This window comes from Natrix helvetica (genome assembly GCF_964273705.1).
Source record: "Natrix helvetica genome assembly, chromosome: 2".
Lineage (NCBI taxonomy): Eukaryota > Metazoa > Chordata > Lepidosauria > Squamata > Natricidae > Natrix > Natrix helvetica.
Genome location: NC_138552.1, coordinates 176520716 through 176548083, shown reverse-complemented (window position 1 = coordinate 176548083; position 27368 = coordinate 176520716). Strand labels below are relative to the sequence as shown.

The window sequence follows — 27368 nt, the reverse complement described above, 5'->3', positions numbered from 1 at the left end:
TTTAAGAGACCCATTGCTACTCATAGTCATGAAGGGAGATAAGGCAGATGCTGACCTGCCCTTTTACAAATGGTGCTGCATCATGAAAAGGTATTTTAAGAGAACCTGCAAAGTTATCTCCCAAGTTTTAAAGTTAGATGTTTACTTTTTGGCACAAAATATATTTCAATATATTTGGTAAGCTAGAGTGCATTCAGAAAGTATTCAGACCCCCTTCACTTTTGTCAATTTTGTTATGTTACAGCCTGATTCTACAGTTGTTGAAATTCATTTTTTTTCCTCATTAATCTACAGGTGTTGTTGCAAAAGGGTCTGAATGCTCATGCCAATGTGATATTTCAGTTTTTTATTTTTAATAAACGTATAGACATTTCTAAAATTCTGTTTTCACCTAGTCATTATGGGGTACTGAGTATCGATTAATGAGAAAAAAATGAATTTCAACAACTGCAGAATCAGGCTGCAGCGTAACAACATTGACAAATGTGAAGGGGGTCTGAATACTTTCTAAATCCGCACTCCATTTTAACATAAAATATGCAAATATATTGATGTATGAATTAGAACAATTGTATATCTTTTCATTTAAGACAGGCAGTGCCCATGCAAAGTTCATGAATTTTTCTCCCTTGACAGACATGAAATCTAGTACAAAAAGTTATTATTTTATACTCTTGTCTTGTGATATAAATACTTATATTGAGTACAATGAAACAAATTACATATAAGCTATTGCAAGTAACAAAAATAATATCAAGTAATGACTCTTAATAAAAATTGATCAATATAGAACAATAGAAGATTGGTGATAATTAAGATCATAAAGACCAATCATTGGGTAATTAATATGTTTCAAAAAATGAATCATGATATATAAAGTTTGCTGTCTAATGCCTTTAAACTTAGACAAACGTTCCTAGTCCAAAAGCGCACCATTGGGATTTGTGGAAAGGAGCATTTTATTGTGAGCTTTGGCCTCCAAAGAGACTTCAAAGCATAAACAAAGATCAAGCGCCTTTTCTGAATTAGGAGGTGCAATTTCTTGTTAGTTCATATGTCCCAGAAACCAGAAAATAGAATCCTGAAAAATATACAGATAGTCAAACATTCTTTTTTTAAAAAATCAGATTTGCCCTTTTATTCCCCCATAAATATCTTTAGCATAAATGCTTGTTAAACAGCTTTGAGAAAATACTACAAGATACCGTTGATGAAAACATCTGATGTTCTTACGAAAATTTCGGATTTAGCCTTGCTTTTGATTCTTTCCTGAAGAAGCTTGTATTACTTAGCAACATGTACAGTACATATATAACAAAGAGCTCTGCAGCTGAAAAAAATGATTTTTTTTGTTCAAAAAATAATTTAGTTTCACAATATAAAATCCACAAGATATATGTTGCATGTTCAAAATATACTTTAGCACAGAACAGAAACTCATTTGAACATATTTATATTAGAATGGAATTAAAGTATTATGCCCATTACCAGGATGCATGTTTTTACTGTATATGTTTAAAATATAATATATCTTACTCTGGGTATAGATAAAAGTGAAAACCAATGTTTAATACCTTATATTTCCCCTTTAGCTATCTTCTTCAGGTATCATTCTAGCTCTTTATTTTTCAACCATAGTAAATCCTTCATGGTAACTAGAATTACATTGTGCATCTAGTGAACTGTCATTGTTGTAATAAAAATTAACATAGTATACGAACATAAGGAACGTGGTGGCTTAGTGGCTAAGACACTGAGCTTGTCGATCAAAAAGGTCAGCGGTTCGAATCCCTAGCACCACGTAATGGAGTGAGCTCCCATTATTTGTCCCAGCTTCTGCCAACCTAGCAGCTCGAAAGCATGTAAAAATACAAGTAGAAAAATAGGAACCACCTTTGGTGGGAAGGTAACAGCATTCCGTGCACCTTAGGGTTTAGTCATGCCAGCCACATGACCATGGAGACATCTTCGGACAGCGCTGGCTCTTCAGCTTTGAAACAGAGATGAGTACCGCTCCCTAGAGTCGGGAACAACTAGCAAGGGGACATAAGTGCAAGGGGAATCTTTAACTTATACTAACATAGTACATTCAGCGTTACAGCACTTCAGCTGTCATACTGCTTTACATGATTATAGTACTTTAGTTACTAATTAGCACAAGTGCTTATGGTAGACCTGTGAATGTATCATTATACAACAAGAGGACAAGTAGATGTGCCTAGCATGTCTTTAAACACTACAATTCAGACTACCTGTATTTTTCCAACAGATACTAATGGGTCTGATAACTCCATCCCAATGGCATATCTTACATTAGATCATCAGTTGCAGGTAAATTACTGTGTTATTTCATTGTTGAATTTCCTTGGATAGTTATATTAATTTGTATGTGCAATCCTGCTTTGACGTCATCACAGGATTTTTAAAAATAATAATAATAATAGAGTACATAATTTTAATTAGTTTACTTGGCACAGAAGCTAACTATTGACAATGTGATTCCTGTATTAAGTCAGAATTAGTGATCTGATACAATGAATTGCAGTTTTAATTTAACACCTCCCAAGATCAGGTTGCAACATGCCAGCATTGCCATAGTGCATCTCATACTCTGAACTCAACACTTAACACGCTTCACTGGAATCTGAATGGTGCTCCATTCCAGGGAAAGAACAGGAAACCTGTGGTGAGAGCTGCCCGTTTAAAATGCATTTCTTCAAGAATGACAAGTTCAAAAGGAAAGATTTTGTCTAGCTACTTTTGGATTTTTTGCTAGAAACCAAATGAAATGCTATATTAATTTTGGGATTTGACAACTAGAACTGCCTATGATTGCAGAAATACTTTTTAATACTGAATTTTTATTTTCATAACTATTGAAAACGTGGATAGTTATTTTTCTATTTTTTCATTATTCATTTGTATCTTCACCTACCCTATTTTCTTTTTAATTCTTTTTTCTTGTTTTTTATATTTTATCTTTTGCAGAAATGTTCAGGCAGCACCATTACATATTATGTAGATCATCTGATACTCTTTGCCTGGGACAGATATTCTTTCGTTAATAAAGAAATACCTTTTTTTTTTTTGCTTGCATTTCTGGCAACAAGATATATTATGGACAAATGTTAATTCTCATGCTTCCAAGAGTTGGAATAATTCATTAAAAACATATTTACATCTATGTTCATATAACAGTTGATTTGGTTTTTAATCTGTATGTATGATTTTATTTTCAGCCTCTAGCACCATGTCCAAATTCAAAAGAATCTATGGCTGTGTTTGAACAGCACTGTAAAATGGCCCAAGAATATATGAAAGTTCAAACAGAAATTGCCTTATTGCTGCAAAGAAAGTAAGTTATAAATTATGTTCAATTGTGTAGGTAATTTCATTCATAAATTTGACAAAGCACAACATTTTCATTTCATAGTGAGTAAGATGCACTGTGTCCACAGTCCTGAACCACTAATCTGAAGGAGACAGGTTCAGGAAGGCTAATCTTACGTTTGTGATACTGTTTCCAAACTCTCAATGAACCCTTGTGGCCTAAATAGAAAATTCGTTTTACTATTTTAATAACCTTTTCTTCAGTTTAGCTGGCCTGGCCCATTTATAGTCCCATTCATACCTCCTGGCAAATATTTTTACCCTGGGATAGTTTTTAGGGGTGTTTCTAATGTATTTTTAAATTTTTAAAATTTTAATCTAACTTTAACTATTGTACAGTAAACTATTGCTACCTCCTCCAGCCCTATATTTATTTTATATTTATATTATGTATATTTACTGTTTTTAATATGACTGTACACCGCCCCGAGTCCCTTCTGGGAGAGGGGCGGTCTAGAAATTAAATAAAGTTAAAGTTAAAGTTCTCTTCCTTCTACTTCAACCTTAGTCTTAGGCAGAGTAAATTGTATTAATGTATGATTGATGGTAGCAGAAGTACTTTTAACTCTTAGTGTAGTGAAAAAAAGAGTACTTGCCAGTATTTCCTGTTTTCATAAGTAGGTTCCCCGAAGTGCATGGCTTAAGTGGACCATGTACAAGGTGTCTTGGAGTCCTCGAGAAAATTGAAATAATTCAACACAGATCTATTAGAAATATTTAGTAATCTAAAATAGAGACTTAAAGTGCTTTGAATGCTTGCCTCATCTATTAAATGAAGGGACACCCATGAGGGGAGAAATCAACATGACTCTTACTTTTGCTATTTTAGCAGCTATTCATCTCACCATAGAACATCCCTATTTTAGGAATGGTGTAAAAATGACAAAACCTGAATGTGCACCAAAATAATTCTACATAGTTAGTTAGGTGTCTTTTTTTTTTAGTTTTGTGAAACCATAGAAAAGTGTTGAAGGCTGTTAGGGACACAAATTGTTCACTGATATAATAGGAAAAATATTTTCTATTTTATGTTCACTGCAATATAAGTATTTCATGTCATTACGTAAAATGAATCTTTCCATTTATCTCAGGATAATGTTACTTCCAATAATACTTTCATCATGTTATGATTTCCCATGTTTCTGTGTCGGACATAATTTCACCGAGGCAGTTATTCCTTTACCCTATCTTTCTCCATACCATGGGCTCAGTCAGGAGGAGGGATATATGCATACATTGCACAGATACAAACCCACCCACCCCAATAAAACATAAAGCTACATATTAAAAGAAGATACTGGGAGATTGCAACAAAGATGGGTATCTTTCCTCTTTTATTGTCAAATATTTTGCATTATGCATAGATTACTGCATACCTAGATTACATGCACACAGAAAAAAGTATGTGTGTATATGTTAAGTTGCATAGCAGTTTATTGTATTCCAATTACTCTTGACTACAGTTTCTACAATGCTTGTCATTGTGTTGGCTAAAAATGACAGACGTTAAAAATTTAGAGGGCATTTAGATACATAAATATGTAGGCAAAAATAGGTATTTGCACCCTAATGGGTCTGTGATCCACCTGTATATCACATATCTAGTTTTTTTTCTGGCAAATGATTAATCAACTTATTGAATTTAGCTACCAATGAAATTACCTATGAATATTTTTAATATTGTGAATTAATTAAGTAACCTTCTGAATTAATATAGGCAAGAACTAATAGCAGAACTGGACCAGGATGAAAAAGACCAGCAAAATACATCACGTCTAGTACAAGAGCATAAAAAGCTTTTAGATGAAAATAAAAGTCTCTCCACCTACTACCAGCAATGCAAAAAACAATTGGAGGTCATCCGAAATCAACAACAGAAACGTCAAGGGACATCATGATTCATGGGACCCCAGATTGACAGTGAAGCACAGGAACTTCTTTTTTTTTTAATTATCCCATAATATGACAACTTCCTTATTGGTGTGTGCTGAATAAGTAGATATACCTGCTGCTCTTCCAAAACCAATGCAGTATGGTTTTCTTTGGGTGAACATTGGGTTGTTTGAGAAAGTTAAGAGCGGCTACATGAATAATCAACAGCACTAACCACGAAGCAAAATATAATGAACTCTGGCTGTTTGCATGCCCCTTGTGTGATGGCTATCCTACCAAAACTGATTAAGTGGCTGCTATATTGTAAGATCATTAGGTTTTCATGCAATAGGAGCAGTATAGAATTTTTCTATTTTTAAAATGTTTTTGTTCTTCTTTCCTTTTGAACTGTTTGCCAAAGCAGTCATTTTCCAGGACTCCTGATTACATCATGTTCAAGAGATAATGCTGGTGAAACAATGCATTCTTCTAATTGTATTGTTCTTCCATGCATTTGGCTCCTCTATATCAAAGGGATTTCTTAGGCATATCTCTTAAGTATTCTGATGGAGAGACATCAAGAGATAGTCCCTTTCAGGCCTTCCCGGTCTTTTTATATGATCCCTTCCTTGATTTATCATCATGAGCAACTTTCCAGACCTCTAGTTAGCGGTTGACAAGAATAGTAGTTTCATCGACTTATACTTTAGAGATTAAGTGAATTTGCTTGCAAAATGCAAGCATTTCTGTTCCATATTTTGGAAGCAATAATTAGAACTTGGTTGGAAAATAACTTGTGTTAACTGCATACATCCTCAATTCTCCCCTTTACCTTTTTTTTTATATAACAAGACTCACAACAAAATGATGATTTCATATATGACTGTGCCCCAAATTTCAAAAGTACTGTGGAAAATACCATATGAGATTTGCAAATCAGGTCTTTGATTCAAGTCTAATTAAAAAACCAAATTTATCAAATAATTAAAAATATACCTATCAATCTGTATTTAGAATTGTTTGATAGAAATACATTAAATTTCATCTTCAGATAACAGGGGTAAGCAATTTCTTGTAGCCAGAGATGCCACTTTTCCTTGTTTAAATATTTTTTCCATTTTATGAGGGCTGGAAGAACATGGCAATCATATCACAGGCATAAATGACATTTTTGGCCTGGAATGTTTGTGGGGTGAGGCGGAGGAATATTAGATGGAAAGTATTAGGTCTAATGAAACCTTAAGTATTCTTTTGCTTGTTTTTCATGCCCACCAAAATCTTATAACTAAAAATTTGTCAGCATAATCTGGACTGGGCTTGCCCCTCGGGAGGGGGGGGGGAGTTATAAACTGAAATGTTTACATTGAAAGGTAGCTATGAGTACTGGAACTATATTTTTTGTTCTGTATGGAATATGAAGCCAAATCCTTCGCCTGTTCCTTGCAAATAGGACCTGCATTCAACACAGCCTTTTCTCATGAAGAAAATATATGGTTGTAGCCTCAACATGGCAATACATTTCTTAAGCATTTGGAACAACTTTGGGTATTGAATGACTTGAAACTTTACAGCAGTGATTGTTGTTGTTAAATTACCCAAGTGCTCTTTGAAATCTTGGCGTTCAGTTCAGGTTTGCGTCATATAAGATTGTCCTTTATAGAACATTCTGAAAACATTTGATCTGTGCTAGCTATTCCCTCAAAGCATGAAAGAAAAAATAAGATATTTCAAATCCACATGGTGACCCCCAAATACTATTTTAATGTAACTTTGGCTTCACAAAACTCTATGTATAACTGGCATTGATAGAGTTAGAATGTGACATTCTGTTGTCTTCTCATCAACAAGTACAGGTATATTTAATAGAGCCCTGGTGGCGCAGTGTATTGCAAGCAAACTCTGTCAACAGCCTGGAGTTCAATCTTGACGGGGCTCAAGATTGACTCAGCCTTCCATCCTTCCAAGGTTGCCAAAATGAGGATTCAGATTGTTGGGGGCAATATGCTAAAATTGTAAACTGCCCAGAAAGTGCTATAAAGCTGTATGGAGTGGTATATAAGTCTAAGTACAATTGCTATTATTAGGCCGTTTTTCCCCAGTAAGAGTTTGTGCATATAGAATTGAAGCCTTGCTATCTGGTCATGCCTGAACTCAGTAGAGCTGACATAAGAGTAGGTAATTATAGGATTTGCAATATTTTCTTCCCTCTTGTGTGTTTCTTTAAACTGGGAGATTGCTGATAAACATCAGGGTCTGTGCTCTGAAAAGAGTCTTTAAAATAAATTTATACTTGGCAAGTTATAAGAGGTAAAACCAAAATTATTTTACATAAATAAAGGGCAAATATAATTCCTGAAACCCATATTAGCTAATTTGATTTGGCGGCTGAAATAGACATTGCTATCAATTTAAGGGTATGCATATTTATAGCCACTGGCAAGGAGAAAATAAGAACAGGAATAGCAGAAGTTATCTGAAGCACTGCTGTGTACTGCATACATCTCTCAGGTTAGCCAAATGGATGCAGTTATGATGCTCTGCTTTTCCAAAGAGAAAATATTAAAGTATAACCTGTTACATCATAGACTACAATTATAAGTGAAGATGTGTCTATTGTGTGCTATGTGTTGGGCTATACTCATTATATTGAAAGGAGGAAAACTAAGAGTTCACAGTTTTGTGGTCCACAAGAAATGACTGCAACATTGGCGAGAAGTTATATTCTAGATTTTCGGAAACTGCTACATGCCAGTAGAACAGAATTGTGAGTCTAGAAGACATAAATAAAATGAATGAGGACAAAGAAAGATTTTGCTCTTCTGGCTCTAAGCAAGAACCGGAACATTGTATCTCCCTTGAAAGCCGAACTAAAGCAAGAATAAAAATAGTATATATTCTTTCATTCATTAGCCCACGAACGTTTGTTTCCAGCTTGGTCACCTAATTCTAAGTAAACAAGTGGAAAACGGTAGTTACAATTCTTGACTCACAAGCTACTATGATAATTCTCACAAAATAGTTGTATGAATCAAGTCAGTTTCTAAGCTACTCGCAATTTCTGCATTGTTAATGCTCTCAATGTGGTACACATGCAAAAATAAAAAAGTATCCTCTTGGAGAAAAAAAAAGACTATTTGGCTTGAAGATTGCCAGAGCAAATCCTTGAAAGTTTCAACATGGCTAACCTTGTCTGGGTAAGAAACAAAATGGACTTAACCCTAGTTAACATTTGGATGACCAACAGAGACTTTCATGCCTATAGGCTGAATTGGGAAATTGAAAAACAACCAGGAAGAAATAATAAATAATTGCAAACCACCCCTGTATTTCTACCAGGAAAACTGCTTGGATGAATCAGTGAAGTCACCAGGAATTATGCTTGACTCAAAAGAAATGTTGATTTATATTTAAAATGCACTTCAAGGTACAGTTTATTCATCTGTTTTCTTTTTCAATTTGATCTTGGAGAATACAAAGATTGTATGTTATGTTTTCTTCCATTTCTTACCCCATATAGCCCTCATCTATCCAAAGAAAGGCTAATAAAGCACATAAAGCCAATAGAAAGTAAGATTAAGCTGATAGAAAGTTGATTCAGAGAAGGGCAACCTTCAACCCCAGAGATACATGTTAATCAGGCCCCATACTGGAGTGAGAAGTTTTCTCAGCTTGAGACAGGAAACCTATGCACTAGAACGGTGATGGAAAACCTTTTTGGCACTGAGTGCCCGAACCGGAACACGCACATGTGGAACACGGAAACCCGAAGACCAGCTGACTGGTGCACATGCGCGTGCTGGAGTGCCGGAAACTCAAAGACTAGGTGCACGTGCCGACCAGCTCGTCTTTGGGTTTCCGGTGCAACGAAACACCAGTTGTCCAGCACTCATGCATGCCCCAGAAACTGGAAGAGCAGCTGGCAATAGTGCAAGTGCCCACAGAGAGGGCTCTGCATGCCACCTCTGGCACACGTGCCATAGATTCGCCATCATGGCACTAGAACTATTGTTTATTTTTTCTTAAACTTTTTCCCCTAAAAGAACATTCCACTGCAGCCAATGTTTTCTCACAGTAAATGGAAACAGATTTTCCTTTAGCTTTTTAAGTTTCTACATGAATTGCAGTGGTGGGTTCCGAATCCCAGTGCAACTGGTACGGTGCAATAGGGCCGGGCATCCACCACATGAATGTGTGCAGCACACAGATGCGTACTTCCCACCGATGATGCTCCAGCTGCTTGGCGGAGCGTTGCACAGGCGCCATACACTCCGTGCGCGGAAGCCCCGAAAACCTCAAATACTGGTAAGGAGCGTGGGTGGGTGGATGGGCCCTCCGGAGCACCGTACCGGAATGGTACCTGGTGCTCCCGGCAGGCACCGGTACACCCATACCGGGGCGTACCGGTCGTAACCCACCACTGATTAATTGCCATGTGACAGAAAACATTAAATATTCTTTATTCTGAATGTTTAGAGATTAACAGCAGAATCTTGAATTCTAGCATTTATTAAGAACCTTTTCTGAGGAAATTAATTGCAATAATTGCTTTGAAAAGTTTGTACTTTATTTGTCTGATACCCTTTTTTTCAATTACTCTACTTACTTTATTAATTAGAAATGTTTGGAAGTAAGTGCTGCCCCTCCCGCCCCAAAAAATAAAAAAAAAAATCAAGGGGCATAAAAGAACAAAGAAATGTTATAAAAGGAAGGAAATAATGCTAAACTCGTTTGTTATAATAATCATTTAAAATATTAGACATGAGGGAAGAAAGCAGAAAGCAATTGTATCCCTTAAAATTTTAAATGAGTGAATGAAATGTTCTTTGGTTTCAGTTCCAATTTTAAATAGGTCGCATTCAATTACTTATTTCATCATTGTATTTTTTTAAAATATTTTTTTTCACATGTTTTGTTTTGAGGAAAGTTTTTTTTTATTTCAAGGCATTGGTTTTTAATATAACAGGGATTCTGAATCCAAGCAGAACCAATGATTCCTTTGTACTGTAATTTGTCCGTGAGCCAATGTTACTTGCCAAGAGTTAATAGCTAGTAGTTATCTGATGAATGGCTGGGATATTTAATGTTCCACAGAGAATACCTTGCAATGGAACTTACATATGGTGTAGATTATGTCAGTGAATAGCTTCAGCACTTTGCATATGCAGACCAATATGTCTGTAGATTAAGAGGAAATGCAGTCTCTTGTCCCCCCCCCCCTCTCCCTCTCTCTTTGTTTTTGGCCAATATAAAGCCCCACTGGTGGTTATCAGCAGTGGTGAAAGAAGTCTAGAATATAACATTGGAACATGTGGATTAGTTAAAAGATAAACATTTCTCTCCCACAACTTTAATTTCCAAAAAGCCTTAAAGAAACCATTTCCAAATAGACGTACAAATGCAAAAAAGAATGAATAAGGAATAATTCAGAGTCATAAAAGAAAGCTCCACTCTATTTTGGAGTTTTGTGCATTTCTACCCCCTATGGAAACTGCTTTCATTGTCTATCCCTGCACTTATTTCCATATTCCCCAAACACTGCCCTGAATGATGAAGGATCCTCCTGAACAATGGGGCAGAACAATGCATAACAGAGGTTTTCTTTGCCCTCAGGTGCCATGATCTGATGTCTGGTCTATAGTTGAGAAGATGGTTTTGTATTTGCATAAATACTTTTGTAAAAATGTGTTTGGTCAAATCGTAGTGATTTTGACCAAGAGTACTTTTAATTGAATTCTATGGTGGCTAGAAATGAAATTTCTCAGGTGAGAACTTCAAATAAAGATGGACGTATTGTGGAAAGTGAAAATGTTGCTGACAAGGAGTTTCTTAAATCACTGAATGGAGAATCTAAAAGAATATTGGAACACAAAGCCTATAGCAGTGATGGCGAACCTTTTTTCTCTCAGGTGCCAAAAGTGTGCATGCGCACGCTATCGCACACATCCATAATCCAATGCGCCCTGCGCTCCCATGCATGCAGACACAATACCTCACCCCCATCCCGTTTTGGGCCTAGCAGGCCTCCCTGAAGTCTCCAGAGGATGAAACAACCTGTTTTCTGACTTCCGGTAGGCCCATTTTTCACCCTCCCCGGGCTCCAGAGGCTTTCCTGGAGCCTGGGGAGGGCAAAAGCTGCCTCCCCAGGCTTCCCCTGGAGGCCTTTGGAGGCCGGAAACACCCTCCCAGAGCCCTGTATTTCCCTGGCATCGCGTGGAGACTTCTGGGAAAGGAGAGTCAGCTGGCCAGCACACGCTGGAGCGAGCTAGGGAAACAGCCATAGGTTCGCCATCACGGGCCTATAGCCTTCCTTGCCTATGCACTAATATTCAGAATGTGAGAAGTAAATACGATGAATTTGAGTTCTTAGCTCAGAAAGGCCAAATTAAGTGGTGAGATGACCGCTATGAGTTTTGAAGGATATTCTGCATTCCAAAGGAACAGGAACAATACAAAAGAGAGAAGTTACATTGCATGTTTAAAATATCCATTCCAGCTCACAAACTAAATGAGTGAATTAGACATTACTGTAGAATGAATCATCTGGAATATAATCAATGGAGGAAAAATAAAAGCAAATTAATTGTTGCTTTCTACTACTGCCTGCCCAACCAAAGAGAATTACCCGCTAACGCTCCATCCAAGTTACTGGCAGGGCCACATTCCCTTTTAGATTGCTCAGCAGGAACAAGTCCAAGATGCTGTTGACATCTTCTTGTTAGCTTATGATATTCAACTAATCATTATCAGGAGAAGCAGTCTAGACATTATAGCCCATGATAACCTTCAGTTTAAAAGAATTGCTCCTTTGTAATCAATGTAGTAGCTGTTCTTTCAACCATTATTCCACTAAGTATCCATTAAATACCATCTGATGTCTCTGCCAAGAATATAGTAGACTTAATATTCAAAAATAGCCCATTTGCTTACATACAGAAGTACAGTTCCAAAATACTGAAGAGGAATAGGGCTTCCAGGGTTGAAGGTGGACTTTAACCCAGGTTTCCTCAGTACTAAGCTAGCACCTAGTTCAAAACCTTTTTTTTTTACATTAGCCATATTGGTCTCCTATTGGGCTCCTTCCCCTTTGGTAAATCTAGCTGGTATCTTCTAAATGAGATGAAGCAACATCTCTGAACTTTCATCTGAAGCAGAGGGGCACTGTAGGTCCTGGGGAGATCATGTAAGTTCATCCAACACACTTTGAGCAGTAATATAGCCAAAACAGCCTGAAAATGGTCCTGAAAAGAGCCAAAAAACAGGTTGCAAAATGGGCAGGGGCAAGGCCAGCCAGTGGTGGAATTAGCTCCAACCAGCTGAATCCCACCTCTGCCTTTGAGGCGATTGGCCGGGAGATGGGGCTGGGTGTTATGAGTGATGTCACCATCCAGTCACATGACCAACCGGCCACACATACCCAGCCAGAGAATCAGTTGTTAAGTTATTCAAGGCCCACCATCTGAGGCCATCCACGGGCGGTCTAGGCATTCAAGATGGCAGCCATGACAATGAAAATGAAGTCACCAGTGACTTAAGTGGACTAGTGGGATTCTTCCTTTCAGATGACACTGTTATGAGTTACTGAATGCTCTGAAGATCTCTAACTGTTGTACAATCGGTCTTTAAAAAACTGTTTAAGAACAAGAATGCCAATGCCTAAGAGCGCATTAACTCTACAACAACTGGAAATGGTTTTTTCTGGGATGATTTGTTCATTGAGAGTCATGCAGTTCTTTGAAATGAAAGCTGATTTCAAGTCACTCAGTTTATCCAGTTGACTGATCCCAATTGGTCTCTTCAAATTTCAGTCATTTTGGAAGGACAAACCTGCTTTGCTTTAAATTCTAACAATTGCTGCAAAAATCCATGTAGAAAATATAAATGCACCAGTCAAAATGATCTTGCAGCGCGAGTCATAGCCTCTATTAATGCATTCCTATTTGTAATTCTTTACACAGTATGAGACTAGAAAGCTGTGATTAAAATTAATTAGGTTAAGTAAAGTTTACCTTCTCTTCCCTCCACCCCCGCCCCAAACACTGCTATTTGAAGGAAGGGAGGGCAAAACGCTAGCTGCATCTGGCCCTGCGGGAAGCAACAGCATCTCTCGCACACACAAGAGGAAGGCTGCTTCGCTAGACATTCAGTACTGTCTCTTTTGGCTCACCACCTGCAAGATGAACTCCTTTCCAAGAGCTAATGAAGTCCAAAGTCCTTGTTGACACCTTGCAAAAACAGGAACTGTGATCCAAAGTTATCAACATCTCAAATGAAAAACAACCATTTTAGGGGGAGAAACACTGTATTCCCCTTGCCCATGCTCAGGTGCTTTCCATCTCTACAAAGAAATAGAAAGATGCCGCATTGAAATAAAAGGTGGTTGCTGTTGTTGTTATTGAAGGCAAGTGCCAGAAAAAGATCTGTTTGCTTTCAGTACCTTTTTGCCCTCAAATCTGAAGCAACAGATAAGATGACAAAGATGTATCTCATTTGCACAAGTAATTTTAAACCATTCATTACATACCCACAACAGATATTGGAAAGTCATTGTCCAACTCCTTTCTTAGAGCAAGAATTCAAGTGAAAGCAAACCAAGTAAATAGCTGCCCAGCCTCTATATACAGTAAATGCATCCAAAGAAGAAAGCTCACCACCTCTGTGAGTGGTTCAATTACTATCACCATAATGTGGTTGGGGGCTCTAATAATTGGTAGGAATCAGCTCCATATAACATAAAGCTAGGATTCTGTATCCTGTACTCCTGGATGATAGAGTACAAGACACTGGGCTGTTGTGGTTAAGGTACTGGACCAGAACCAGGGACACCCATATTCAAGTCTACATTCAGTCATAGAAGTTCTCTGGCTGACTGACCCAATTAGTGTCTCCATCCAGCTTACTCACAGGATTGATATTATAAGAGAAAATTGGAGAAGTGCTATGTGCATATAGCCTTGAGTATTGAGGAAAGATGGAATATCAACGGCAGCGGGGCTCCCTACCTGGGGTTTCTGCCGCCGTCGCTGCCGCTGCCCATGCCGTGATATTATCCTGGTTGCTCCCCCCTGTTTATGGATGTGATAGCTTGGATTAACGGGGAAGTGGCTGAGGTGGCAGGCATGGGCATTGATGCCAGTGGAAGATGGCTTCAGTAGTTGGTGTGGGCGTGGTTGGAGGGGGGCTCCTGTGTTGTGGGCCCCCTGCTATCACCACCATTGCCTGGGCCACCATACTGTGCCATTTGGCTATTTGGCACTCCCCTTGTGACACTATGGACTGAGTTAACGGAGTGCGGCTCCGGCGACAGATATGAGTGTGGCTGACTTGGACGGAGCTCAGTTGTTGGCCTTCTTGCTTATCAAGATGCTTCCTTAATGACAGATCTTGGGATCCCGAGAGGTGGCATGCAAAGAAGACGCTTCTTAGGTTTTTTTTACAGGGTTTTTTAAATCAAATTTTAAGGGGTGGGCAGGGAGGTTGATTTGGATGGCTCAGACAGACTTGGGGGGAAGTCTGCCAGGACACAGGCAAGAGCTAACTAATGGGCGCGGGTCGGGAGTGCTGGAAAGGGTTGGGATTCCGGGGGAGACATTAAACCATTCCATTGGGGGGTTTGCCATCTCTACTGTATGTGGGAGGGGCAGATACGGTGAGGACCTAGGGCCAAATTATGTCCGGGGGATGCGGGTTTGCTGTTTAAGAGCGATCGCGCACTCCGACCCTCATTGCCCCTCTCGCACCCCTGGGTGCTCGAGATTACAGGACCCGGGTCTCCGGCTGGTATCACTTAACGCCAGGTCTGTGGTACATAAGGCTCCCCTCATTTATGACCTCATACAAAGAGGGGAGAGTGGACCTGGCATGCATTATGGAGACCTGGCTGGGCCATGAGGGGGGTTTCCACTCATTGAATTATGCCCACCAGGCTTCCGGGCGTTTCACCAGCCGAGAACCCAGGGCAGGGGCAGGGGGGTGGCGGTGGTTATTAGGGAAAGTCTTGGACCTCAGGAGGTCACTGTGCCTCAGATAGGTGGGTGTGAGTCCCTTTTTGTGAAATGGGGCCTTGGAGTCCAGGTGGGCCTTTTTGTTACGTACCTGTCTCCCTGCTACGTTTCATTGGCCCTGAAGTCACTTCCGGTTTGCTCGGAGGGTGGTTTTAAGCGCTCCGAAGGCTTCAGGGAAGCCTCCGGACAGTCCCTGAAGCCTCCGGAGGGCCTCCGGGGGGTCGGGGGAGGCTCTTTTCGCCCTCCCCAGGCTCCTATAAAGCCCCTGGAGCCTGGGGAGGGCAAAAAAATGTAAAAATGGGGGGGTCGCACGTTGCATTATGGGTGCGGCACGCCCACACTCGACCCCCCTGCGCTCCCCCCCACTTGTGGCATGCGAGCCAAAAAAGGTTCGCCATCACTGCCCTAGTGGAAGCCTGGGATAGGGCGGCCACTGGGGCCTTGGACTGCCTTGTGCCTTTGTGGCCTCTGACCCGGTGCCGATCCTGGGTAGCTCCCTGGTTTACTGAGGAGCTCCGGGAGATGAAATGCTGAAAAAGACACCTAGAGAGTGATTGGAGGGCCATCCGGTCCAAATCTGACTGAATACTAGTAAGAATTCATATTAAATCCTACTTAGTGGTGATAAAAGCGGCAAAATTGCAACATTTTTCCACTCTTATTGCGTCCGCAGATAACTGGCCAGCCGCCCTGTTTAGGGTGACCCACTCCTTACTTAATCAAGGAACTGGGGAAGACCCCTTGCAGGGTAGGACTGAGAAATTTGTTCAGTATCTGCAGGATAAAATTGCTCAGATTCGGACAGGCTTGGACTCTGACTGGGTAGATTCGGGCGAGTCAACGGGGATGAATCATATGGAAACTGTCTGGGATGAGTTTGACCCTGTGACTCCCGAGGGCATGGACAGGATTATGGGGAGACTCAGTGCTGCCACTTGTGTGCTGGACCCATGTCCCTCTTGGTTACTTTCGGCTTCCCGGGAGGTGACACGAGGCTGACTCCAGGCGATTACCAATGCTTCATTGAGAGAGGAGTTCTTTCCCACCACCTTGAAGGAGGTGGTGAGGCCCCTCTTAAGAAGCCTTCCCTGGACCCAGCCTCTTTAGCCAACTATCGTCCGGTCTCCAACCTTTGCTTTGTAGCAAAGGTTGTTGAGAGCGTGGTAGCACGTCAGCTTCCCCAGTACGTGGATGAAGCTGTCTATCTGGATCCGTTTCAGTCGGGTTTCAGGCCCAGGTACAGCACAGAGACGGCACTGGTTGCATTGGTTGATGATCTCTGGCGGGCCCGGGACAGGGGTTGTTCCTCTGTCCTGGTCCTATTAGACCTCTCGGCAGCTTTCGATATCATCGACCATGGTATCTTACTGCAACAACTCGGGAGTGGGGGGCACCATTTTGCGGTGGGCCTCCCCCTACCTGTCAGATCGATCACAGTTTGTGTTGACTGGAAGGCAGAGATTGACCCCGAGGCACCTCACTGGTGGGGTGCCCCAGGGGTCGGTTCTCTCATCCCTCCTGTTCAACATATACATGAAACCGCTGGGCGAGATCATCCGTGGTTTTGGGGTACGGTACATCAATACGCTGATGATACCCAATTTTTCATCTCTACCCCAAACCACCCAAACGATGCCCTCAACGTGATGTTCCGATGCCTGGAGGCTGTATGGATCTGGATGGGGACGAACAGCTCAAGCTCACTCACTCCAAGACTGATTGGCTGTGGTTCCCATCATCCTGATTTGTGCATCTTGTACCATCTTTGATGATAAGGGGAGAAATTTTAGCCCCCTCAGAGAGGGCCCACAATCTGGAAGTCCTCCTGGATACGCGGCTTAGTTTAGAAGAACACCTGATGACCGTGACCAGGGGGACCTTTTACCAGGTTTGTCTGGTATGCCAGTTGCACTCCTTCCTGGATCGGGATGCCCTGTGCACAATCACTCACACCCTCGTCCTTTCTCACATGGACTACTGTAATGCTCTCTACATGGGGCTGCCCTTAAAGAGCACCTGGAGGCTTCAGCTGGTCCAGAATGTGGCTGCGTGGGTTGTCATGGGAGTACCTAGGTGCTCCCATGTTACACCCCTTTTAGGCGGCCTGCACTGGTTGCCGGTTGTTTTCCAGATGCGATTCAAGGTGTTAATTAAAGTGCTACATGGCTTAGGCCCAGGGTACTTGTGAGCCTCCCACCGTCAGTACGATCCCACAGAGTTGGCCTCCTCAGGGTGCCGTTGGCCAGGCAGTGTTGGCTGGCGACCCCCAGGGGGAGAGCCTTCTATGTGGGAGTGCCTTCCCTCTGGAATGAGCTGCCCCCGGAGCTTCGCATAATTCCCGACCTCCAGTCCTTCCGGCGCGTACTAAAAAGTTGTCTTTTCCAGCAAGCCGGCCTGGCCTGAATAAAATAAATTATTAATTTTAATTGTTAATTTTAATTTAATTTCTAAATCTCATTGTAAATGTCTATTGGGTTTTTGGGATATTCTATTTAATCTTTCTTTTAACTTTTGTAATATGTGTTTTTATGTTGTATGCCGCCCTGAGTCCTTTGGGAGAAGGGCTGCATATAAACCTAACCTAACCTAACCAAACCAAACCAATACATAAATAAATCTTGATTTTCTTCTATATGCCATCCTTCCAAGTATTTGAAGAATGCTGTCATATATTCTTTTCATAAGGCTAAACATGTCCAGCTCTTTCAGTCTCTCTTGAATGAGACTGAATCTTCCCAATTGGCATTTTGCTCTGTAGTGGAGCAAAGTCAATCTATAATGCCTGAAGGCTCTGTCATTTCATTAAAATACATAGCTTGCTTTTGATGAAAAAACCTAGGTAATAGAAAATAGTGATTTTTCTTTTGTAATCATAAAATAAGAAATAACTTTGTATCTTTATCTGCTGCGAAGAAAATTTAAAGCTTCTTTTTATTTCTTTTTTTATTTCTTTCTGCATGTCTTTTTCTTCTTCTTTTCTTCCTTTTATGTCTTTGTCATTAGTTTGTATTAATTTTTATGTGCTTTGTAAAACTTGAAAAAAAACCTAACAAGAGAAAAGATTGCCTGCTATAGACATAGCCCAACACCAGTCATTTTTCTATCTCGACCACTGTTCTTCGGATTTGTAACCATTATAATTGATGAAACCTCTGAGAAACCCTAACACTGAAAAAGATTACAAAAATTCAGCTAAAGACACTATAGTTAAATGTTTCTTTGAATCTGTGATTTTGGACTTTTTTACAGTTAGCAGGGCTTTTATCTTTTTTTTTCATTATATTTCCTAGTTAGACACAAAGATAATCTCCTACAATATACTTTAAATATTTTGAACACTAGATGGCAATATAGGAATGAAATTATTCTACAAGATCAGGAAAAAAAATGTAAAAGTATACAAAAATCTGTTTATGAGCATATGCAGGTTGCCCTTGCTTAATAACCACTCATTCAGCAACTTTCAAAGTTTCGGAAGCATTGAGTGAATGACATTTATGTCCAGTATCCAAAGTAACAACAGTTGCAGTTCCATTGTAATCACATGATCAAAATTTGGTTGATTGGCAGTCTATCAGTCTCCCCTCACAGCTCTACCCTTTCAGCTGCCCTGCATAGAGGCATTCCTTGAGAGTGATCACAGTGCTAACACTGGGTCTGAAATAGAGGCCTAGGGGCTTCAGCAGTCTCAGCTGGCTGCCACCACCCATGGGCCTTTACTGCAGACCCAATACACCCAGTACTACCACCACTGCCAAGGGATGCATCTTAAAGCCCCTCACTTTGGCCAGTGGCCAGTGACACCAACATAGCAGCAAAAGCCCCATTTACCCTTGCCAACCTTCATAGGGCCCCTTCACTAGTAGTGCCATGCTTAGCTTCTCTTTGCTATTTTATTTCTCTGGCTGCTGACAAAATGCAACTGGCCTGGCCCTATACAAGGTAGCTGATGGCTACACCAGACCTTATCCCCAAGGCTATGTGTATTGTTCTCCAAATCATGTGTGCGATTCTCAGAAGCCTTCAGAAGAATTGTGAAAACAACATATGTGATTTGGAGAAAGGCGCACACAATGTAGAGAAAGGCAAGTGCGTCCTTCTCCCTAAGTTTCAGAAGGCCTTAGAAACCTTCCGAAGCACATGACAACACTGCTCACAGCCTGAGGGAAAAGGCCTGACATGGACAGCAGCTGCCTCACATAGGGTCAAACCACGCATATCTTGTCAGTAAGGTAAGATGGTGACAGTCAGATGGATGCGATAGGGCCAATGGAGCACAGGGCACAGGAGGTGGTTGCGACTTTTTGCCGTGGTACTAGGGTGGTTGGTCATGATGTTGGCAGCAATAGGAACACCAATGGCGCCAGGGCTGAAGTAGACATTAAGGGTGGCAGTGACTAGTCGAGAGTGCTGAAGACCCCAGGCCTCCATTTCAATTCTAGTATTGGCATCATCACTTCTGCCAAGGAGTGCCACTGTACAAGTTGACCAAAGACCAGAGCTGTAGGGCAGAAAGGTGGGTAGGTTGTGCTAACTGCATTGGTTTCCACCAAGGTCCTCTCTTCCGGCAGGAACAGAGGTTTAATCCTGGGATTCACCCAACCACACAAAAAATCAAAGCTATTCAGGATGCCCCCACACCTCACAATCAAACCGAGCTACAGGCGTTTCTCGGGCTCCTTAATTTCTACAGCGTCTTTCTTAAACAGAAAGCCACTGTTGCTGAGCCCCTACACCGTCTCCTGGCTAAGAACACAAAGTGGTCCTGGGGCAGAGCTGAGGCTGCCGCATTTGCCACGGTAAAATGACTCTTGTCGGCGGATTCTTTCCTCGTTCAGTACAGCCAGACCCTGCCGTTGGTGCTGACCTACAATGCTTCACCGTTTGGTGTCGGCACCATCCTCAGCCACCGCATGCCCAATGGAACCGAAGCATCTATTGCATTTTACTCCAGGACCTTGTCCACCGCAGAGCGGAACTACAGCCAGCTGGACCATGAGGCTTTGGCTGCAGTGGCCAGAGTAAAAAGGTTCCACAAGTACCTTTTTGGATGGGACTTCGAACTGATTATAGACTATAAGCCATCGTTGGGCTTACTGGCTGGGGACCGACCTACCCCGGTGTCTTTATCACCCCGCATGACCAAATGGACCATTTTCCTTGCTGCCTACTCCAGTGACGTGCGGTGAGGTTTATGACTGGTGAGGCACTGACACAGTGCTGGGTTTCAAATATTTTTAGACTTGTGGACTTCAACTCCCAGAATTCCACAGCCAGGCATGCTCAGTTCCGATTTAAAGCGACAGCATTTGTTTTTCTCCTTTGCTCCTTCTTTCTTTTTCTTTTTCTTCTCCCTTCCCCTCCTTCCTCCCTCTCTCCCTTCCTCCCCCTCTCTCAAACACACACACACACACACACACACAGAAGTTGGATTGGACTATCTCTCCTACCCCCTTCCCTCTCTCACTCACTCTCAAACAAACTCCCCCACACACAAAAGTTGGATTGGATATCTTTTCCAGTGGCTTGAAAGCAGTTCCTCTACCATCCCCCCCATTCCCCTGCTGCCTTCCCCAAACACCTCCACCATTGCAAATGCAGTCTGCTGTCTGGGTGGGAAATGCCTGGAACACAATAAAGGCCACCCACTCACCTCCTGCTGGCAGGCTGGGGTGAGAGGAGAGGCAGAGAACCGGAGGGGAGCCGATCCGAGCCTTCCAAAAGAAAGAGGCTGGGGGAAAGTGTGCGTACTACAGCATGGCTCTTTGCCTGGCTTCCTGCCTCCTCCTGTGGTCTCCTCAGTGCTCGCTTGTGCTCTCCCTCCCCAAGTGTAGTTTGATTGCAGGTGGAGCCACGTTGCCTTTTCAAACTTGTAATCAGTGAAGCTGGGCTAGATTTTTATATAGTTTTATCCAGCTGTGTGTGTGAGAGAGAGAAATGAATGGGGGCCTGGAGAGGAAGTCACTACACTTGGGGAGGCAGAGCATCAGTGAGGAGACCACAGGAGGAGGCAGGAAGCCAGGCAAAGAGCCATGCTGTAGCACACACATCTGCCCCGCAACGTGGCTCTGCCTGCAATCAAACTACACTTGGGGAGGGAGAGCACAAGCGAGCACTGAGGAGACCACAGGAGGAGGCAGGAAGCCAGGCAAAGAGCCATGCTGTAGTACGCATGCAGTTCTCCTGCCTCATAGTAGAGGGTGCTTTTTAAGAGGCTTTTTTAAACAGTTAAGCAGAGTCATCCACGGTGAGGCAGTAACTAGCTCAGCCTGACCTCAGCTCTCGCCTTTTTCCTTTTACATTATTTTTCTTTTCATGATGAGAGTGGTGAGGCTGTGCCTCCCCTGCCTCCACTGACTGCGCGTCACTGGCCTACTCCTACCGCCTCATCCACCGATCAGGCTCCACTTTGGGGCATGCTGACGCTCTCAGCCACTGCCCGCTGCCTGAACTTCTTGCTGACCCCACCCCCAAGACGCCAGTCCTCCTCATTAACTGCCTGGAGACTGGGCCTATCTCGTCCACTGATGTTGCCTGTCACTCTGCGAAGGACTCCACATTCAAGCAAATTTTGAACTGGGTGTGGAGGGGCCTGTTGGGGCTGATTTTAAAATGTATTTTACTAAACGTGATGAGTTATCGGTGGTAAATGGCTGTCTACTGTGGGGGGACCGGGTTGTTGTTCCACCCAAACTGTGCATTGCAGTATTAGAGGCTTTAAATGTAGGGCATCCTGGAATTGTCAGGATGAAGTCTTTGGCTAGGAGTTACGTGTGATGGCCTAACATGGACAGGAAGATCGAAGGATGGGTGGCTACCTGCACACCGTGCCAGGAGTCCAGACCAGCTCCCCCAGAGGCGCCCACTAAGGAGTGGAAACAACCTCAAGCACCATGGTCTTGGGTGCACATTGACTTTGCTGGCCCAGTTCATGGCCAGACATTCTTAGTAGTTGTGGACGTTTACTCAAAATGGTTAGAGGTAGTCCTGATGACCTCCACAATGGCAGAAGCGGTCATCAAGGTGCTACAGAGACTTATCTCCACGCACGGCTGCCCGACGTCTTGGTCTCTGACAACGGGCCCCAATTCAGGCCATGCAATTTGAGACCTTCCTAGCAGCTCAGGGAATCAGGCATGCCCTGGTCGCGCCATTCCATCTGGCCTCCAATGGTCAGGTGGAGAGAATGGTGAGATCTGCAAAAGAGGCCCTCTCTAGGATGGGCCCAAGAGATTGGCAAACACGGGTTGACCATTACTTGCTAATTCAGCACATCACACCCAGTGCCACCACTAGAAGAAGCCCCTCTGAGCTTCTCATGGGTCGCTGGCTAAGGTCTCACTTAGACCGACTACACCCCAATTATTCTGCCTCATCGCCCCAGACTCCACAAGCAAGATTCAGACTTTTACCGTAAGGGATTCGGTATACCCCCACAACTATGCCGGGGAACTCTGTGGATTCCTGCCACAGTGATAGGCATCGCGGGCCCTTGCTCTTACTCCTAGAGCTCGAGGACGGTAGGAATTGGAGAAGGCACATTGACCAACTCCGTGGCTGCCTCTCCAACTCCACTCTTAGACAACCAGAGGTAACTCCTGCACGAGTTAGCCAAAGCCCTACCCAAATGGAGCAAACGCCTATTCCTCCCATGGCCAGCTCAAGCCTGAGGGTACCAGGAAACGTATCTGGTTTTGTTGCAGGCCTGCAGTGAGCTCCGAGCAAACCAGCTCCAGATGCTCCAGCCACGGCCTGTGAAAGGTTCCAGGAGCTTCCACCAAGCGGCGCTACAGAGCAAACAGGTCGGTCCGACCTGTCCAAGGAAACCCCTCCTACTGAATTGCGCATGTCAGGCAGAGCTACCCAAAAGCCTGCCTACCTGCATGACTATGTTACCAGTATGATTGTTCCATCTAAGAGGGGAGGGGTGTTAGATACTTGTACTAACTGCAGTGGTTTCCACCAAGGTCCTCTGTTCCGGTGGAAACAGGGGTTTAATCCTATTGGTCGAAGGGTCTGACAGCTCCCTATAAAAGGGCTGCTGTCAGACTCAACCTTTGCTGGATTGTTCTCACTTGTTGTCGTTAATAAAGAGCTGTTGTTACCATTAAGCCTGTGTGTGCCTTTCCATTACCCAATCTATAAAGGGGAGTTCAAGAAGACGCAAACCCTTCTCTTACTGAGGCTCATGGCTGTCAGGGACCAAGCCAGGAATAGGTTGGATCAGGGTAGGTCCTCACCTAATGACCAGTAAGGTTTGGATAATAATAGTAATCGAAATTGCTGGGATATCAAGCTGCTGAGAAATGTGATCATGTGTTGTTGCATTTTATGACCACATTGCTTAGCAAGAGGAAGTCTGGTCCTAGTTACCTTGTTAACCAATGACCGTCATACATACAATCAGAGATATAAATAGTAGATAGAGAATCCCCCATATCACAGCAATTTATTGCTACTATAACCATTGAAGCATATGTTAGTATGACGAGTCCTGAAACCACTTGTAGAAATCTACTAATCTACATTTGTCCAGTGTAAGACGTTATGGTTCACAAACTTCAATAATTCACAACTGCAAAACATGCTAAATGTTAGATCCCTTTGAGATAAATCAAAATTTATGAGCTGGAATAAATCATATGGGATATAATTAGATTATGTGCATTTAATATAAAGATATGAAATTGCTTGAATTTAAATTTGGTCATTTATTATATTATCACAAAATAAGAATTGAATCAACAGGTAGACTGGGTAGATTACAAGTAGGCTGAGTAGAATTCAACAGATAGACAAGTAGTCTATCTAACAGTTAAATTATCTCGGTACTATTCTTCAATATATATATATGGATCCACCACAAAATGTCAATTGATGGAGAAATGAAATAATTTTACAAAATGATTATACATGAAATGAACCAGAAGAAACATATCTTCAAAATCATTATGGATGAAATGAAATTCAAGGAATGGAGTAAAATATCCCCAAAACACATATCAGAAATGTTAGATTGGGTAATTGAAATGGACATGAATCAAGATTCACAGAATTTGCAGAAGAATAACATATTTCATCATAAATTGGTATTCCAAAAATAGTACAGCCCAAAGGGACTCAGAAAAGTTCAAATGGCAGTATTAGTAAAGTAGATTTTATTTTGTCCAATAATCAATCTATCTCTATGGATTGGATTGTTTCATCTCAACTAATACACTATTGGGATTGATCATTGATTAGTATGCACAACATTAAAAATCAACATTGAACAGGAGAGGAGAACATTGCTGTAAAATGTAGCAGCTGTATCAATTATAAAAACTCAAGAGTTATAAGGATGAATTTCATGTGAAATTATCAGATTGTTTCTGCGCACTCAAACACTTAAATGAGAACTTAGCTGAAGCCACTTGCTGTATAACTAGAACTGTGCTGTTTGCTAAAACAGAACTGAAATTGATGGTACCAAGAAACAGTCCAAAAAGCAAAATGTCAGAAAAGATTAAACAAATGATGCAGAGACAATGATAATGAATACTTAACTCAAAACAATGTAGACTATACTGCGTTAAACAAGACTATTTGAAAACAATTGAAGGAAGGTATTAGAATGTACAACTATCCGCTTATGCACAGATGCCCCATTAAAAAAGAACAAAAGATTTCCAAAAATAATACAAGAACTATAGCTGGACAGAAGCAGTTCTTCAAGGCCAAAAATAGGATGACTCAATCACAACATATAAGCAAGAAATCTTAAGAGTGTATCAAAGATTTCTATTCTAATTTATATGTCGGCAATGTAGACAATACTATCAGGTATCTAAATGTTGACATCCCAATACAAGGCCACCAGAAACAGAATTCACAACCTTAAAAGTAGCACAGCAACTGGCCAAGATGGAAGAACCACATGATCTCAAGTCTTATGAAAGAGAAGCACAAATTATTAGCAAAATTGTTTACCTGCTGTTTACCAAAATAATAATTATCCCATGACCATGGAAAAATGCCAATGTAATTATCACAAATCAAAAACATGATCAAAAAGATATTTTTAAAAATTACAAATCATTAAGCTGTCTATGGGTTCTCTACATATTTTTACACATACATTATTTATTAAATTTCTATGCTGCCAATCTCACTGATACAGCCACTCTGTATAAATATTTATATAAATATGAAAATAAATATCTAGAAATAAACCCTTTATTCCCTAAAGGATTGAAATATCATAGATTTTTTTCCAAACAAGAAAACAAGTTGCTTTCAGATATAGAGATGGCTTAGCATTTCATCAAAAATTGCAATGATTGGTATAGCACTTATCATTTTAGCTAGTCTTCATCAACTTTGAAAAAACATCGTTCTATTATGCTGAATGCAATATTCAAAGCCTTACAGAGATAAGATGTGAGAAAACTCTATAGCATCCTCTTGAAATCAGTACAGTACAGAACTAACATTCACATCAATGCAAATATTGCCACTCTCAAAATACAAAAAGAAGTTTGACAATTTCACCAAAACTAGTTTCAGCAAATCTAGTAGAGATATTCAACTGAGTAAACTGGTCCATTCTGTAACCTGAAATAGTCAACAGTGAATGTCTTAACCACCTACGTTTTGCCAATCTCCTTGTCCCTTTCTTTAACAATGTTGAAAACTTCCAAAGATTAATAAACAGAATTAAATGACAGCAGAAAGCTGTTAGGCTTGAAAATGAACTCAAAGAAGACAACAGAAATCATATTCAACAACTGTTCCCAACCTGTGCCAATAAAAATGGAAAATTACAAGCTCAGAATGTCAACAGGTGCATCTACTTTGGTCAAAAGATTACCATGCAAATTATTACAAGAGGCTCCTCGAAAATCAAAATAAATAAACCAGCTTTTTCATGAATGATCATTTTGACAACCCTTTACAATACAAGTAGTCCTCTAGTTGCGACCACAATTCAGCTCAAAATTTACATTGCTAAATGAAAGATTTGTTAAGTGAGTTTGTCCCATTTTATGACTTTTCACCTTTGTTAAGTGAATCACTGCAGTTGTTAAATTAATAACACAGTTGTTAAGGGAATCTGGTTTTCCCATTGACTTTTCCCGTCAGAAGGTCGCAAAAGGGGGCCACATGACACTAGGACCCTGTAACCCATCATAAATGTGAATCAGTTGTCAAGCATCCAAATGTAAATCGTGTGACCATGGGGACGCTGCAATGGTCATAAGTGTGAAAAATGGTCATGTCACTTTTTTCAGTGCCGTTGTAACTTCAAATGGTCATTAAGCGAACTGTTGTAAGTCGAGGACTGCCTGTACCAGCAGGAAGTTGTTTGGAAACCTTTCTTTAAAAGATGTGACCTCAACTATGTTGTTTTTGTTTCATTCCCAGGCAACTTTGGGGCAACCTATATCTTCTAACTATTTCAGTTTGAAATAGTGTTTTCCCTCTTCTACTGACACACACACTAGATATAATCTAGTTCATTCTTGTCAGGATCACATGTTAAGTTCCAATTAAGCTGATTTATTGTTCATGGCCATGCATAAAAATCTAGACAACTAATGGTAAGCACTAAATTGGTGCTAAGAGTTAATGGAATTCAGAGGGGAGCTGGACTTGGATCAATTATGGGAATGTAATGACTCCAGGCTGATTCCTCTCTTGACTCTGCTCCCATGCTCTTCTCCAACAATTTCATTGATAATGTGGCCAGCAGAAAGGGAGATTAGTCTAGCCCTATTGATCACTTTTGTCTGTCAAGGACAAGCCCTCATCTCTAGTCCCTAAGCATTGTTCTCCAGAATGATTCTCCTTATAACCATGGGGAACTCTGCTTTTTTCAAACTGGGTTTTCCCCTTATGCTCAGAAAATCTCCAATTGTACAGATCAGTTCTGTGGGTTTTGGGAACTGGGGGTAAAGAGCTATCTCGGCCCACTGTTGGCCAAACCCTCCCAAGTCTCTAATAAGTTCAGAAGCTTATTTATATTCATTGTATAAAACACCTAAAAGACATTTAAAACATTGTCAGAACTTTTCTTGATATTTAAAACAGCATAATGCAAAACAAGCTGTGTTAATATATTTTTTT

At 41.2% G+C, this 27368-nt stretch overlaps 1 protein-coding gene across 5 annotated transcripts in view; it reads left to right on the top strand.

Moving 5' to 3' along the window:
- Positions 1 to 8390, top strand: part of MAP3K7 (mitogen-activated protein kinase kinase kinase 7) — a 37497-nt gene extending 29107 nt beyond the window's left edge. For all 5 annotated transcript variants that reach the window (XM_081942226.1, XM_081942229.1, XM_081942227.1 and 2 more), the window contains 3 exons: positions 2270 to 2331; positions 3240 to 3355; positions 5108 to 8390. In XM_081942226.1, coding sequence (XP_081798352.1) covers positions 2270 to 2331; positions 3240 to 3355; positions 5108 to 5288 — 359 coding nt within the window. In that variant the 3' untranslated portion in view covers positions 5289 to 8390. The remainder of the gene's footprint in view (positions 1 to 2269; positions 2332 to 3239; positions 3356 to 5107) is intronic.
- Positions 8391 to 27368: the final 18978 nt, after the last annotated feature.